Genomic DNA, 16,287 nt, shown 5'->3' with positions numbered 1-16,287 from the left:
AGCACACCTGAATAGAAAAACACACAATGAAACACTATCAGTTATGGATTGGCCTCCCCAGAACCCAGACTTCAACACTGAAGCAGTGTGGGATCATCTTGACAGAGAACAGGACAAAGGGCAGCCAACAGCCAAAGAACACATTTGAATATCCTTCAAGAAACCTGGAGAACTATTCCTGAAGACTATTTAAAGAATTTACAGGAAATCCTAGCTAAGAGATTTCAGGCTGTGTTGAAGAATAAAGGTGGCTATATCAAATATTGACTTTCAAGGTCAATAGAAATGAACAAACTCTATTTTTGCCTTATATGCTGTATTTTCATATGTTTCCCATTTCTTCTAGCAAAATGTGAATGAGAAATGAGGAGTGGCTTGAGACTTTTTCACAGTAATGTAATTCAGATGTGCATCTACTGAACTTGTTATTGTCTTATTGTCAGATTTTTACACATTCAGAGTAGTTTTTAAGGATTTTTTCCTATTAAGCTCTTTTTACTTTATTTAATTTTTCTATTTTAATTGCGCTCCTATCTCTTGTGTAATATTTATCTTATTGAACTATAATATTGTATGATCATTTTTTAAAAATGCTTTTCTATTATATTTACCCTATTTTGCTATAGATTGAGTAACCGTATTTTAAACAGGGGCTAAAGCCTGTCAGTCACTGGGCTGAAACATTTCGTGTGATTATTATAAAGCGTTTCCAATCCATAAACCATCCCAGCCAAAAAAAATAAATTATCCCGCGATCACGTGACTCCGGGATGAGCCAGATTAACGGCTCCCAGTTTCTCTGTTTCCCACTTGCGGAAACATCGCTTCAAACAGACGCTGGATGTGGTGGTCCTAGCAACGAAGACGCTGCCTATCCCTGTCTTTTTTCGGATATAGTAGTCTTGAATAGTCAATTGTTTTCGACGGCATTCATGAAATAGCCTGAAATTCAGTGTGTGGAGAAAAAGATGATTTCGCCGTGGGACCGGTGGTACTCGACGAGCTGCTGCCTTTGCTGCCATGTACGGACGGGCACCATTATTCTGGGAATATGGTATATGGTAAGTCAAAAAAAATTTTTTGTTTTTTTTAATTTATTATCACTTGCCAGCTCCCAAATGTGAATAGATATGGTTGAATACGTGGAAGAAATGATTAAAATAGCTCATAAATATTGAGTCACGTAAGTTAGCCAGCTAACTCCATCTGTTTCATGTTTTTTGATGTGTGGTTTTCAGGGTGCCGGCGGCTGAACTAATTAAAACAAGTGTTGGCAAATGATCCCCTAAACGGTTCCATTCGAGAGTATTATTTTTGGCCTTATAAATACTCTAAAATTAAATATAAGTGTTTAAAATTTTTATTTTTATTTTTGCGTTGCGGCTATAGTCTTCCTAAGCGAATCCTAAGGTTGCACTTTTTGTTGGGTTGATCCCTCGTTTTTCATTTCTCTGCATGTTTACCCGGTTAAATATAGTTTGCTTCCAATTCCCCAACCCCCAAAGGATAACTTAAAGTCATAAACATAGTTCGCTAAGACTGGCAAAATCCCTGACCTTTATAAGCCTCCCGCCTTTTGAGCCTAATACTGATCAACAAGGCCATAAAAAGCAACAAAAACCTCCATGTGAGATGTGTTCACATGAGGTGAAAGTGGTGACATAAGACCGATGAGCGTATTTTCCCAGTCCTGCTAGTTAGTGTGTTGTATTGAACCAGCTCAGCAATACATCAATGGTACTTTCTTTAAATTACACATAACATCAGAGCTGTAGCAATTCGTCAGTGATGATTATGAAGGAAAAAATAAAAAGCGATTTGAATATATCACCTTGGGCTGAATGAGCTTCGGGATTGTTTCCTATTTTCTGGCATTTTACTCTGAGGTCTAAGTGATCACAGGGGCTTGTTTAATGTTGTTTTAAGAATTGCCTTTGGGTTATGATGACTAAACCATTCAGTGGTAAAGTAGCAACAATACTAATTAAAGTAAAAAAAAAAAATCCCCAGTCATATTGTCTTATTGTACATCTGTCTCATAAATACCTTCACACCTTGTCCTACCTTTTAAATAATACCTCATTCAAATGCCTTACTCTTAATTATTTTGGCATTTGTGCTACATTAATACAGCACTAAAAAGAAAGCTCAGTTCATTATTACTTATCAGTTACTAATCAGTTGTCACATTATCTGAATTACATTACTGACTCCACTATTCTGTTCAATAGTAATATTGATTTTTCTGTCTTCACAGCTCATCAATGCAGTGGTCTTACTCATCCTGCTGTCAGCGCTCAATGACCCAGTTCAGTACCGCTACCACCTTACCAGCTCCGAGCTGGGAACTGACATCGACGTCATGGACGATGCAAGTAAGTGCAGCTAATTCTCCCGTTATTAAACAATAATTCATATTAAATGTCCTCAGTAAAGCATTCAAGCTGTGTAAAGTCAATCTGGTTCATGTTTTAGCTTTTACAGTCTGAGCATTTGCTTTTGTGACCTGATTATCCTCAGATTTTAGACTGTTGGTTGGACAAAACAAGACCTTTTTTTTTCATTATTTTGTTAGATTTTATCCACCTTGCAACTGATTGATTAATTGAAATAGTAAATATATATAGGAGATTAAAAAATGTAATTTGCGACCTTAAATCAAATGTTTCTAGTTCTAGATGTACCACTGCATAGTAGAAGTGAAGGTCATGGTCTGTTCTTTATGGCCTGTGCTTTAGAGATGTCCTTTAGGCCAGCCTTTTGTAGGCACTAGTAGGATTTCTTGATGTCAGCTATACGCAGAAAGCAGGAACATCAACATTATGTTTTATCTTTAAAAAAACAAAAGCCAAAAGATTGGAGGGAGATGATACTTTTTGTGTATTATTTATTTTTTTCTAATTCAGAGCAGGCCTGTAGAGGGTGGTTATGCATGTATTGGTCTATGTATAGAAAAGCCAATGTCCCTGCGTTCCATTAGTTAACAGACTGGAAATGGCCTGATCTAATGTGGTATATCGGCAAATAAAAAAGCATGTACCCATGTTTATATGTTATGTCAATTTTGCACTGACTAAATTTTCAAACCAGTGGGATGAAGACCTAAAAGACTTTAAAACTGTTCAGTTAATTTCTGGTAATGAAGATTTCATTGCTCCTGTGGAAGCATAAAAGATGATAATACAAAAGGAAAATATATTATTTTAAAGCTCAGTTTTGGCATTGGTCCAGAATTTCATATTTGGTGTGCCTAGCATTTTCCTGTTATTTCTGTTCAATTAAATGATGGTTGGTTAATGGTTAAGTAAATGATAAAACTATAAATAAAGAAGAAATGATTACAAGAAGTATTGCAATGTTGGTGTTTTCCTTTGGCTCTGGCTGAAACCTCTTTGTGGAGGCCCAAAAGTTCCTCTACAAAAGAAAACCCCTGTGGTGTTTTCTTTACTCCATTCATCTCTTTCCATGAGTTATTTAGCTGAAAACGTTAAAAGAGAAGCTAAGCGACAGTGCTACAAGCAAGTTACCTCAAACTCGGTTTTTTGAAAAGGACGAGTGGTAATTTTACACATTTAATCAAACATTTATTTCACTAGATCAAACAGTTTAAATATTTCTGCAAAGTTAAAGTCAAGAATGATTATGACCAGTCGATACTAAAGGTGTATCAGCAGCATCGGGTTCCGCAGCTCATTAACAGCATTATTTGAATGGATCTCGAGGTTCTGCTGGTGCTTGTTAAAATCACTCTCATGTCCATATAACTCCACGTGTATCTGCAGCTGTAACATCACCTGTCCTTTCTGCCTACCACTTCATTTCTGAGAACGCTGCTCTCAGCACAGACACGGCTGAGTAAGCTGGACGCTGGAGAGAACAAATCAACATGCATGTGTATTTTCAGTGCTTCCCCTCCAGCAGCTATCATCATCACAGATATTGTCACCGGCTGCTCTGATTAAAAATGACTGCTCTAATTCTTTGTCGGATTAAAACGGCCATCTTGATAGAGCCCCCACCCCCCACCAAAAGCTTGTGCGACACTGATTAGAGTGGTAGTCTATTTTTGTATGCATGTATTGCTTATATGTGGAATTGAGGAACTTGTCTGTGTGTGTGTCAAGGGAGGAACGTCCTTTAAAGCATGTCATGATTTCCTGGGTATTATCAGGGTGTCAGTGAGGGAAGGGGCATTATATACAGTAGGTGCATTTAGTTTTTGTGAAATTATGGAAATAATATATTTCAATTCAGTTTTATTTATAATCATAACAAACAGTCGACTGTTCATGCTCTCAGTGCAAGCACTTATTAGCCAATAGTCATGTGGGATCCTTCTTACCCACCAGTACATACACACAGAGATGGTTCAGCTGGATGATTGCTGAATGCTACACTGATAGTATCGAGTGTTGCATCAGGGATTCTCACAGCTGTAATGTGAACGTGAGAAGGACACCTCTTGCGTAACAATTACACACATGTTGAACATGTTTTGTCCAAGGCAGATTGTGTGCTAAAAATAGTGTGATTATTTGAGGTGCTTTGTTTTGTGGAAAAAAAAATCCATGTCCTCATCAGAGCTGGCCAGATGCCTGTATTTTTATATCAGCATATTTGGCCCAGTTTACATCTGGCATTGCTTTGTGATCTGTATGTAGATATGTCATCTAGATACTAACATGTGTGCTGCGGTGTTAGCATTTATGCCTGGTATTAAAAGGGATACTCGCTATCTTGTTGGGCTGGGTTTAGGTAGCAGAAAAGTGAGCAGGAGTGCCGGCTGTGTTAGACTGATCATCAACATTGATCACTAATATTGGAAGTAAGTGTGGGTGTGAGACATAAAATTTTGTATTATTTTTCTGAATGACATTTACCATGTCACTATTTCATAGCATGATCATGTTAAGAAAAAAAAACCCTCCAGTGCGCTTCAGCACACAGGCATTCATCAGGGACATAAACAGATTTCATGAAAACAACTTGGAAAAGGTATAGGAGTCTAAAAGGGTATAAATATTATCCATTTAGCCTACAATATTAGTCAAATTTTAATTTATATCTAGATTCCATGAGCAACTCAAAGTAGTATTAAATACAAAGATTTATTAAAAAAAAAACCTAAAACTGTAAAATCTAAGTTCTGATTCAAGCCCAGATGTTTAGTGGCCTTTAATTTGTACATTAATCAATAAGACTCTTTTGTCTGTCACTTGTTTGTATGGTCAGTTCTGAAGGATTGTTGGATGGGTTACTCTTATGAAGGTCCAGGCAGTTTCTAGCAATAGAATAATTAACATTACATCTTATAAAGCAAAACACAAGGCATCAAAAACTCCTACAGATAAAACTCTACTAATGAAACACTCAGAAGCATGTAAAAACTGTCTTTAAGCAACATTAAGGTGCTAAATAATACATAATGCAGTGCACTCTTTAGAAGACCAACTGTAATTGCACTGTATGTATGAATACATAATAAGACCCCCCCCCAAAAAAAAAAAAAGAAAAAAGCTTTTTGTCTTCAGTCTCTGATCTGATCACCGATCAGTGTCTTTCACGGAAAGCATGCAAGATTATGCATTCTCATGCTGTTGTTTTGTGTGTTTGTCTTTCTTCAGATATCTGCATAGCAACTGCAATATCCCTACTCATGATTCTTATATGTGGCATGGCAACATATGGTGCTTACAAGGTGAGCAAGTGAAAGCAAATGACATTCACACACATCTGAACTTAGAAAAACTAACCGGACATTTTCATCTGATCTGAATCTCTCCCGTATAGCAACATGCTGCTTGGATCATCCCATTCTTCTGCTACCAAATCTTCGACTTTGCCCTTAATACACTGGTAGCCATTAGTGTGGTGGTTTATCCCAACACGGTGCAGGACTACCTCCAGCAGCTGGTGAGGACTTTTCCATTCCAACTAAGACACCTAGCTTAAGGACTTGATAATGCCTCAGTTTTATTTTTATCTTAATGAAAACTTAGGACTCTTGTTTTTCTAAATGAAATATTTTCCTTAGTTGTGTAGATTAGGTGTTAGTCTTTTGTTTCTGAGGACTGAAATTCTAGTTGACTGATTTTTTTTTTTAATTATTTATTTGTTTGTTTGTTTTTTTTAAAGGGTTTTTGGTCCTGCCTTCCTTTTTTACAATTTGACTTATTTTGTCTTCCTCTGTACCACCTTCCCTTCCAGCCAGGGACATTTCCTTACAAAGAGGACATCATGTCCACCAACAACATGTGCCTAATCTTTGCAGTTCTCCTCTTCATTGGCTGCATCTTGTCCTTCAAGGTAGGTGAACATATTCTGGTATAGCTTGCTTTTTTATCTGAGAGACATATAAAACTGTCCAAAATATGCAGAAAACAAAATACTCACTGAATATTTGTTCACTCTGGAAGTGCCCTTTTATGATCTGTTCATCAAATTGTGGCGTAATTAAGGCAATTAAGTCTCACACTGTGCTCATCTCATAGCAGGATCAACCATATGGCATGTTTAATGAATCTACCATTGTAAATGCTATTCTTGAGCTCATCACACAGTCAGAGCAGCAGGTCAGGGACAACAGGAAGCCAACTCCCATCAAACAAATTCTCCTTTAATGCATGGATGATTCTCCAGGCGCAGCGATGCTCTGGGGCTTTTGAACGAGATGGGGCATGAAGTTGCAGTCATCTGTACAATCAAATCAAGTTGTTTCCCTTCTAAGCTGAGATTAGAAATGTTCTCGGCAGATATCCAAAGCCAGAGCCAGAATTTTATGACAGGAAGCAGCCACTGGAAGACACGCTGCTGGACTCGCAATCAAAAGAGTTATAAATGTTGTGTCTTAGACTCTTAGCTTTCAGTGTGTGGGATTGTCTGGCTGCTTATTTCTTGAAAAAGTCTGCTTTAAAGAGGGAATATAGATTAGTGCCATTTGCCAAGCAAAATAAAAAAAAACAACTAATTTTTATTGATGGGCTGCATGTGCAGCATGTATCGCCGGCTGTTTTCTATGCAGATCATATTTGAGTCCCCTGGAAAGAAGCCAGATGGGAAACCTCAAGGACACATTCAGCTGTCAGAACATAGCAAACACCTGCTAAAGTTCCTGCTAAAGCCAACATCCTCCACTTGACTGCATTTGGCACAAATGTCACGGGCAGGAAAAGGAAGAGCTGGAGGGAGAAAGGAGCTGAAGAAGCAGCTGAGGAAATGTGAATGGATAAATATTTCTGTGACTAAAAAGAGGGCAAGAGAGAGAGAGAGAAGAGGGATAGAAAGTAAAATGACAGGATGGTTAATTGCAGATTTTGCCAGACCACGATGGAACTACTCATTATTTTCCTCACAAACAAACTAATTTGGAGGTATATTAAAGCTAGAAAAATGAATAGTGCGGAGGCAGGCTGTTTTCAAGCAGCAGAACAAAAAAGAAAATTATCGAATACTGGACAGAGAAACAATCCATCCATCCATTCACTTCCTGCTTATCCAGCTGGGATAGGCTCCAGCCCCCCTGCGACCCCAGAGAAACAATGATGAACAAAACCAATGAAAATTCCTGAGGAGTACAGCTAGCTGTGTTATCAGCATTTAAAGTATATGGAGATTGTAGTTTTCTGTGAGGTCAGCTCATAAGATGCTAAAGTAATTGGCTATGCTCTGCTTGGCTTTCTTGTTAGTTGCTCTTACTGCTGGCAGAGGACTCAGCAGGCTGCTCACACACACACACACACACAGATAAACAATGAACCTCATTCTCTTTTGCCAAGCTGAACAAACCCAAACTTCAGTGCAGCCATAGGCTCAGAGAAACAGGAGCTTTTGGTAAAATGTAGGGACACATTGTCCAGGAAACATAAAATTGTCTTAATGTTTAGTTTTTTTTAACAGCTGAATTGAATCACCATGTGTCACCTGTCTGTAACAGTGATATGATGCATCTCTGCTGTCTTTATGCATAATGTTGATAAATGGATGAGATCACAGCAAGCAGCATCACTAATGATAAAGAGTGTCTCTAAAGTTTATTGTGTGTTTGTTTTCACCTCCTGGGACAGGCCTACCTGATTGGCTGTGTGTGGAACTGCTACAGATATGTGAGCGGCAGGGGCACCACCGAGGTCCTGGTTTATGTCACCACAAACGACACCACAGTGAGTTCTCTTAGCCACCCTCCAGCATCTCACCTCAAGGTGACACTGACAGTCCCTCCACTGTCAGAGCGTAATTTAATTGCATTTGCTCAGCACTGATTTTTACTCTTTGGCTTGAAAGCTCTCAGTTCATTAGATTAGCAAAAATATAGGCTTAGAAAAGTCACTTTTATCTCTCTGCTTGACACATTAACTTCAGTGGAGTATGTCAAATTCTAATCTTGATAATAATGAAGGGTTATTTAACAGTAATAAAAATATTGACTATTCAAAATAAGAGCATTTTAGTAGGAGTATGTCCTGGATCCAGAATGAAAAAAAAATCACAGAACTCCAAGTCACATTATTTAAAATAAAAATTAAAATAATTACGATGCCCTTAATCTCATGGCATGGTCATGTGAATTTAAATAAACAGTGGCTCTTTTCTTGTGTGTTCTGCCAGTGGCAGACTTCAGAAGTCACCTGTTTGTTTGTTAGGTTAAATGTGACCATGCCATGAAAATAAAGGTCTTTTAATTGATACTGAAAAGAGAATGCTTTGTTGGAGTTCACTGATTTTTTTTTCTTTTAAGTTTAGACTGTGTTTACTTTTTATTGTTAACAGTTCAGAGAATTAATGCTGGTTCAGACAGGGTGAGCTATATACCTAGGATGGTAATGAATGGATGTATAACGTGTAACTGTTCAGCCTCAGATGTTTTCTTCACTGTCAGATATCAAATATAAATCATTAATTAACATAGCGTACGTTGGCGCTTTTTCTGAATTCATAAATGCCGTCATGGAGGCAAATTTACAAGAGAAAACAAAATGATACGATCACAAAGAGAGCTTATTGTCTCTTAAAATGTTTTTGTTAACTATATATGACAACTTACAGTATCTCCAAAGTGAAAGTGGAAAATGTCTACTGTGACGGAGTTATTTACATATTGGATAAATTTTATTTTTGACCCCTTAGCCTATAAAGGCTGCTGGGCCAACTTTCAATTTTGTGAACGCTAGCACGACATGTGGTAGGATGTTCAAATTCACACCATAGATGCATCTGTAAAAATCACGGACGAGTTTGAATCTCGTTGACTTTGACCTCAATGTCAAGGTCAGTGGTCATATTTTCTCCAAATCCTGTGAACGTGATAACTGTAATTTAAAAAAAATGGGCAGCCATAAGGATTTGAGCAAGTTTGGGCCTAAATTGTGATGGCTAGACACCTGGGTCAGAGAATCTCCAAAAGTGCAGCTCTTGTGGGGTGTTCCTGATCTGTGGTGATTAGTATGTATCAAAAGCGATCCAAGGAAGGAACAGTGGTGAACCAGCAATAGTGTCGTGGACAGTTGGAAAGGAGGCTGCATAGCCGTAGACCAGTCAGGGTGCCCTGTCAAAATAACAATGGGCATGTGAGCTTCAGAGCTGGACCACAGCACAACAGAAGAAGGTGGCCTGGTCTGATGAATCACGTTTTCTTTTAGATCACGTGGATGATCAGGTGCATGTGCGCTGCTTACCTAGGGAACATCTGGCACCAGGATGTACTGTAGGAAGAAGGCAAGCCGGTGGAGGCAGTTTGATGCTTTGGGCTTCAGGGCTTTAGTGGAGTCCATGCCTCGATACGTCAGGGCTGTTTTGGCAGCAAAACGTGACCGACACAATATTAGGCAGGTGATCATAATGTTATGCTTGATTGGTGTATATATACATAATGACTATAAAAATTTAACCACTGGGGAGATATATCTAAAAGTGATTAAGAGCAATCTGCTTAAAATATATATTGTCTACGCGTATCACATTATGCACATTATACACTAGTAATTGTATATTTGCATTCTTTAATTGCATTCTTTAATATATGTTGTATACCAGAAGTATGCAAAATACAGTCTTTTGTTGAGCTGTGTAAATATCCCCCCGTTATTGTTCTGTAGTTTGTCTTAGTTGCATAATAGTCAGTGGTGAGACACTGTATAGTTGGCCCTGTAGGTCGTCCTGAGGTGTGATTGGCTGACTGTTTAGAGCCAAGTATAGTCCATTGCACATGCCCCCCTCAGTGTTGACTCACGGGGTTTCTGAGAGGCTTTACCACAGTCACGGTTTCCATTTGTCCATTTGTAATCCTCCATGATGATACATAAGACATTAATCTGTCTCACAGCCGCTGTCGTCTCAATACGCAGCACTTCATCTGTCACTTTGTCCTTGTGCTGCTGTAGCCCTGCTCCACGCTGCTGACTTTTTTCACCTTATGAAACAGACTGCACACCCAGGAGCTAGTCCAGCAAGGGCTTATTGTGAATCATATGGCCTTTTAGCAAATACTGGATATGTGCCAGCCACTCTGTTCACTACCTATTCAGGGGAAACATATTGTAGTTATTTTAGATTAAATAAATTAGAAATCTAAGAAAACAAGCAAATACTTAATTTAGAAAAAAATATATTCACATTCACACTCTGATGGTTGCATCAGAGAGCAACTTGGGGTTCAGTATCGTGCCCAAGGATACTTTGGCATGCAGACTGGAGTAGCCAGGGATCAAACTGCCAACCTTCCAATTAGTAGGTAACCTCTTCTACCTCCTGAACCATAGCCACCCATGCCACTCAGTGAAGATTCCTTCATTGACTTTATCGTCACCACAAATATAAGATCACAGCAGAACTAAACATCTAATTAAATACATGAGACAAAGATAAAAATAAAGATGTTAGCAAACTAATTTAAACCAAAACTTCTGTGTGTATATATAAAACTTGATTTATCCACATGTAAATATTTGGATTAATGTTGGCTGAAAAAACAAATGTTTACTGTGATTATTTAACCAAAAAATTAATTGGAACAGCTGAAAAAACCTGGATCCACAGGAAGGCCTCAGCACAAGCAGTGTGAATTTCAGTTAGAGCGGTATGAGAGAACAAATTGTATTTGAGTGCAACAAAATATCTGTCACATGAACAGGTTAAAACAGCTTTCATTGGCCTGAATAATGATGTGGTTTTATCACCATGTTTCCTGTGTCCACACACAGCTGAATGGAGCATTGCATCTATTTTTACTATTATAGAGCCGGCAGTGTGTCTAAATGGCTTTTTACAAGCACCACCATCAAGTACCCAGCTGTTTATCTGCAGTGCTTTTATATAAATGCCATTAAAATGCACAAGGGTCATTTCTCTCGCTCTCTCTTTCTCTTTTTTTCTGTTTCTTCTCTTTATATACCTCTGTCCTTCCTCTCTTCTTCTGGACATGTTACATAATTGTCTGCTTGTCTGCTTTATTTAAAATGCTCTCTGTGATATGTTTGCTGGCCATCCCTGGCTGTTTCACAGTTCCCCTCGGAGCATATTCTCTCTTTTTTTCCTCACTCTTTCACTGAATTAGCAGCAGTGCTGGTTTTATAACACCATTTATAGAGAAGGACCTGATAGAGAGTGCAGCCTAGCCTGTAAAACAGGGCTCTGTGTGTGTGTGTGTGTGTGTGTGTGTGTGTGTGTGTGTGTGTGTGTGTGTGTGTGTGTGTGTGTGTGTGTGTGTGTGTGTGTGTGTGTGTGTGTGTGTGTGTGTGTGTGAGAGAGAGAGAGAGAGAAAACATTATCCTTGCAGCTAGTCTTCTATGTGTAGGGAATAAAGGCTATAAAAGATGGAGGGAAAGAGAGCCAAAATACTCACTCACTCCTTATTATATGATATAGTGCAACATACTATATATTCAGCAGGTGAAACTTAAATTCTGCAAATGTGGTGTCCGAAATGCCACTTTAGAGCAATCTTAATATACTGTATTTTAGTTTATGAAAGCAATATTTTCATGTTTGTGTTAGATTGTTCATATACAATAAAACCACAAACTTACTGAGTAGCTCAGTTTGTTTGACCTACTGAGCTTAGATTATTTTCCTCTACAAACTATATAATATAAAATATGTATAGTACATGTTAAATATAAACAGTTGTAATTGTTTTTAACTTAGTTTCACTACAGTTAAACATTTTGTCTGTTAACAACAGCACAAACACGAGCATCCTGTAGACGGATTGTTTACATATATTTGCCCCCTGGTGACAGTAAATAGCTACAACATGTAGGCTTTGCATAGGACTAACTTATAACAATGATGTTACCTTTAGGCCTAGAGACCGGTAGCAACCACCTGGCAACCACTAGTTGCTACGTTAAAATTAGCATTCCCCAACTGGTTGCAAGTAGTTGCTGGCAGTCGCTGCAAAACTGATTGCAAAAGCCAAGTCATAGAGGCCTAGGTACTGGTCAGTGATCTTCTGGTAACCACTGGTTGCCAGGGAAAAAAATGGGTATTCCTAACGGGTTTGTGAGTGGCTGCGTGAGGTTACTTGCTGTATTTATTGGTCACAGAGAGGTATACAGTACTGCACACAGAACTCCTTGCAAAGGCTTTGGTCACTAGCAGATTGAGGTGGTTGCACATAGTTTATATGGAAAATGCCAACTTGTCTGTAGTGAAGCTGACACAAACTGGAAACTGGGACTTGGTTTTTGGTGCAGCACCTTCCTTGTGACCAGTTTCACTCAGCGACAGCAGGAACCTCCAGCGACCATTCACCAACTGGTTGGGGAATACACATTTTTTTCACTAGCAACAGGCATTGCAACCTATCTCTAGGACTGAGGTCTTATAGGAACACAGAGTAGTATAGAGTATGTTTTAAAGCTGTGAGTTGGAACTGAGCTACTTTTGTTTTTCATTTCAGGTTCTGCTGCCACCATATGAAGAAGCTGTTGCCATCCCACCGAAGGAGCCTCCTCCACAATATATGGAGGCATGAGATATGCCCTCGCTGTTGGATTACATAACCCAATCCCCCGACCATATCTTCTTCCAACAGTAGGAGTCCAACGCTGGCTGCACCGTGTTGGAAAAACAATGTCTTAGATGCTGGTCCAGCTTGGATTCCTGCCAACTTTAGAGTAAATTAAGCTGACCTGAGCCAGTATTACCATTAATTCTGCTCCCTTCTTCCACCACCCAGTTGTTGTAATGTATGCCCCTCTTCTCATGCCCTTTGTCCTCTTCCAAGGACACCATCGCATCAGCTTTCAGACTCCACCCCCCACAGCCATCACCACTTCCAGCCAACCCTCTGGGTAGCTGCTGTTCCTTGGAAGTAACTCCTGCACGCCTTGATCACTCTGACCCGACTTAATTAGCACTTTTCTTTGATTGAAAAGTGAAAACGGTTTGGCCACCAACTGTTAACCCACATTACTGTGAACCTCCTTTGCAGTGTTTTGTCTAGAAACCAACTACCTGAATAGAGATAAAGCAACAAGAAGGAAGGAAATTTACATTGTTAGTTATACAAGAGCACTTTCAGAAAGTGACAAATTTCCTTCATTGAATGTAATCCCGGGGTATTTTTGTAAGACTTTTTTGTATAACAGTAAAACCTGAGCGAAAACACGTATCATAAAAGGCTCTCCTGTTCTTATAAAATATCTTCTGCGTGCCGATGTTGCTGGTCCTGCTGGGAAGTGTTTCGATAAAAGTTTTATGACTAGTAATTACTCTGTCTTCCTTTTGTATTCACAGTCCATGAACCTGTAACCCGTCAACTGTGAAACCCACGTTCACACCATTAATTTGATTCATAGTATTCCACTTTGCCTTCTTTGCCACTTCCTTTATTTTTTCAAGCTCTAAAGAGTTTGTGATAATCCAGTGAAGCACTTAGCACAAACCTGACCCACTGCAGATCCACATTCAGAAAGGCAATGCACAGAAATGTGTGTGAATAATGATAAATGTGTGGAAATGTTTCCGTTGAGACGTCTATTTTGTGTTCCCGTTGAGTTTCGGCTGTAACAGCATCGATTGTGTCTTTACTTGTTTTTTGTTTGTACGTGGATCATGGTGTGTGATCTGATGTTTTTAGTTGAGTTAACTTAGCCGGGCTGAGGGCATTTTCCTCTATATACTGCGTGACATGCTGCTGCACATGCAAATTGTATGTGGGTGTGCATTTTTGTGTGCGCTTGCCTGCATTGCATTATCATGGAACTCCTAGGTCCTGTGTATATGGTAACATTTTTTTCCCCCATGCAGTGATGATATGATGAGATGTTTTCTATGCTGGTAATTTTCTTGAAATGAGAACCTTTGATGGGAATCTAAAGCATTAGCACAAAATCATTATACATCATATGAAGCTAGTTAAAGAGTGCAAATGCTTGTCCTTTGCCAAGAACTGTTTGGGCAAACAGTAGAGCATTGAGACAGTAAATAATGTATTTAATCCAGTTACATCAACTACATTTTATTATTCAGTCTATGCAACAATGCATTCACCAACTTGTTAGAGTTGCTTAAACAGTTGTGATCAGGAGTTCACATAGAAAAGAATTGGGTGCACAAGTTTGAATTCATTTTGGATTTTCTCTAATCTACACAGAGTGGAAAGTATGTATACAGGCTCAAATATATAAATACATAAATGTCCCTTAGCAAGTTGCACCTCGACCAGATGCTTTTGAATTATGCCATCAACAAGTTTCTGGCATACTTCTGGCTGGATATTTGACCACTCTCATTGGCAGAATTAGTAGAGTTCATTTAAATTGGTTGATTTCCTGGCACAGACCCAGCTTTTAAACATAGTCCACAAATTTTCAATACGGTTGAGGTCGGGGCTTTGGGAAGGCTATTCCAGATGCTTATTGTTAGCCTGCTTCATCCATTCCAGAAACAGTTTTGATGTGTGTTTGGGATCACTGTCCCATTGGAACAGCCAAGTTTCAACCATGTAGCTGTTGATTTGAAGTTGGAAGAATTTTGAGGTAGTCCTTCTTCATGATTCCATCCACTTTGTGCAGTTACCAGTATCACTGGCAGCATATTATGTATGCTATCAGTATCAAGAAGTTAATAGGCCTTGGTCTTGTCAAGTTAAGAGATTGTCGAACCTTCAGCACCACCTATTAAAACATTTGAGTGTATGTGTATACTTGCCTGTATGCATACTTTCGACCCTGTTTGGATCAGAGAAAATCCAAAATAAATTCAAACTTGTGTATCCAATTCTAGTTTGCTTTAAGTGATTAAAGATGTATGCTTTAGAATCATTCTTCTGACCACAACTGTACGTGTACAATGAAGTAGTTTTGTTGGATTTGATACTAATACTGTAGTCCATAATGTAGTCATATGTCGGCCCCTCTGTTTATCATCCTTGTCTGTGTGAATTATGACCGCTGCTTATCCAACAAAGCTGAAAATGAAATTGCACTTTAAACTCAGTGTGGGCTCACTGAAAACTGATGTATTTGTGGGTTTTGTTCATCTTTGTCATAAATCGTGTGATCTGTCTGCAAAGCTGCAGAGCTGAACATTGTCATGAGACTGGAGAATTTCTGCTGAGGTTTGCAGGATTTAAGGCTTGCAGTGTCTGGACCAAGTGGACGGCCAATGGCTCTTTTTTATTAGTCACTTTGAGGCTGTTCTTTTCTCTCGTCTTGTTGGATCTGCATGAGCTCATGTCTTCAATTCTGAATAATAAAAAGCTTAAACATCTAGTGCATGCTGGATTTATTTGAGTCTATTTCTGAGGGGGGGGGGGGTTCATTCGTTTTGAGTAGGCAGTTCACTTATAATGGACCTATTATGCTTTAACTTATTTTCTTTTTCCACAAAGTATTGGTTTTTACTCTTATAACATAAAAGTTATAAATGTTACAAATTGTTTCATTCTGAAATCTGAGGGGAAAAAACTATAAACAAAAACTGAACACGTAACACAAAAGAACTCAGTTTCTTATAGACAACACCCAGAATTACAGTAATACTGATAGCAGGCTTCAAATAGTTCAAACAGGGTTCCCAGCTGAAATGAAACAACACGCTATGCCAACTTCTAACAACTGCTTCATGCTCACCAGTCTCCCGTAGTAAGATGTTCTTCCTTGCAGTATAAGTAAGAATACAATACACTCTCTTATTTATTAATAGTTTGCATCTAGCAGAATCTAGATTTTAGGGTACCCTAGAATGAGAGACTTGGGCTCCATCTCCAGTTTCAAACCTAATATATTTTCCATTTCTAATAATACGCTAGAACAGTACCTTTGCAGCATATGATGTGTGACCTGA

General features: G+C 38.7%; 1 protein-coding gene across 1 annotated transcript; it reads left to right on the top strand.

The window, feature by feature from the left end:
- The first annotated feature begins 788 nt into the window (after positions 1-788).
- laptm4b (lysosomal protein transmembrane 4 beta) lies at positions 789-15,713 on the top strand. Its single transcript, XM_030740540.1, has 7 exons — positions 789-1,061; positions 2,258-2,375; positions 5,625-5,698; positions 5,791-5,913; positions 6,208-6,306; positions 8,064-8,159; positions 12,896-15,713. Exons 1-7 carry the CDS (start codon positions 969-971, stop codon positions 12,968-12,970), a joined length of 678 nt encoding a protein of 225 aa, XP_030596400.1. The 5' UTR covers positions 789-968; the 3' UTR covers positions 12,971-15,713.
- The last annotated feature ends 574 nt before the right edge of the window (positions 15,714-16,287 follow it).

Source organism: Archocentrus centrarchus, chromosome 11 (assembly GCF_007364275.1).
Source record: "Archocentrus centrarchus isolate MPI-CPG fArcCen1 chromosome 11, fArcCen1, whole genome shotgun sequence".
Taxonomy (NCBI): Eukaryota; Metazoa; Chordata; class Actinopteri; order Cichliformes; family Cichlidae; genus Archocentrus; species Archocentrus centrarchus.
Note: the sequence above shows the minus strand (reverse complement) of the source record. Positions and strands in the feature narration are given on the sequence as shown.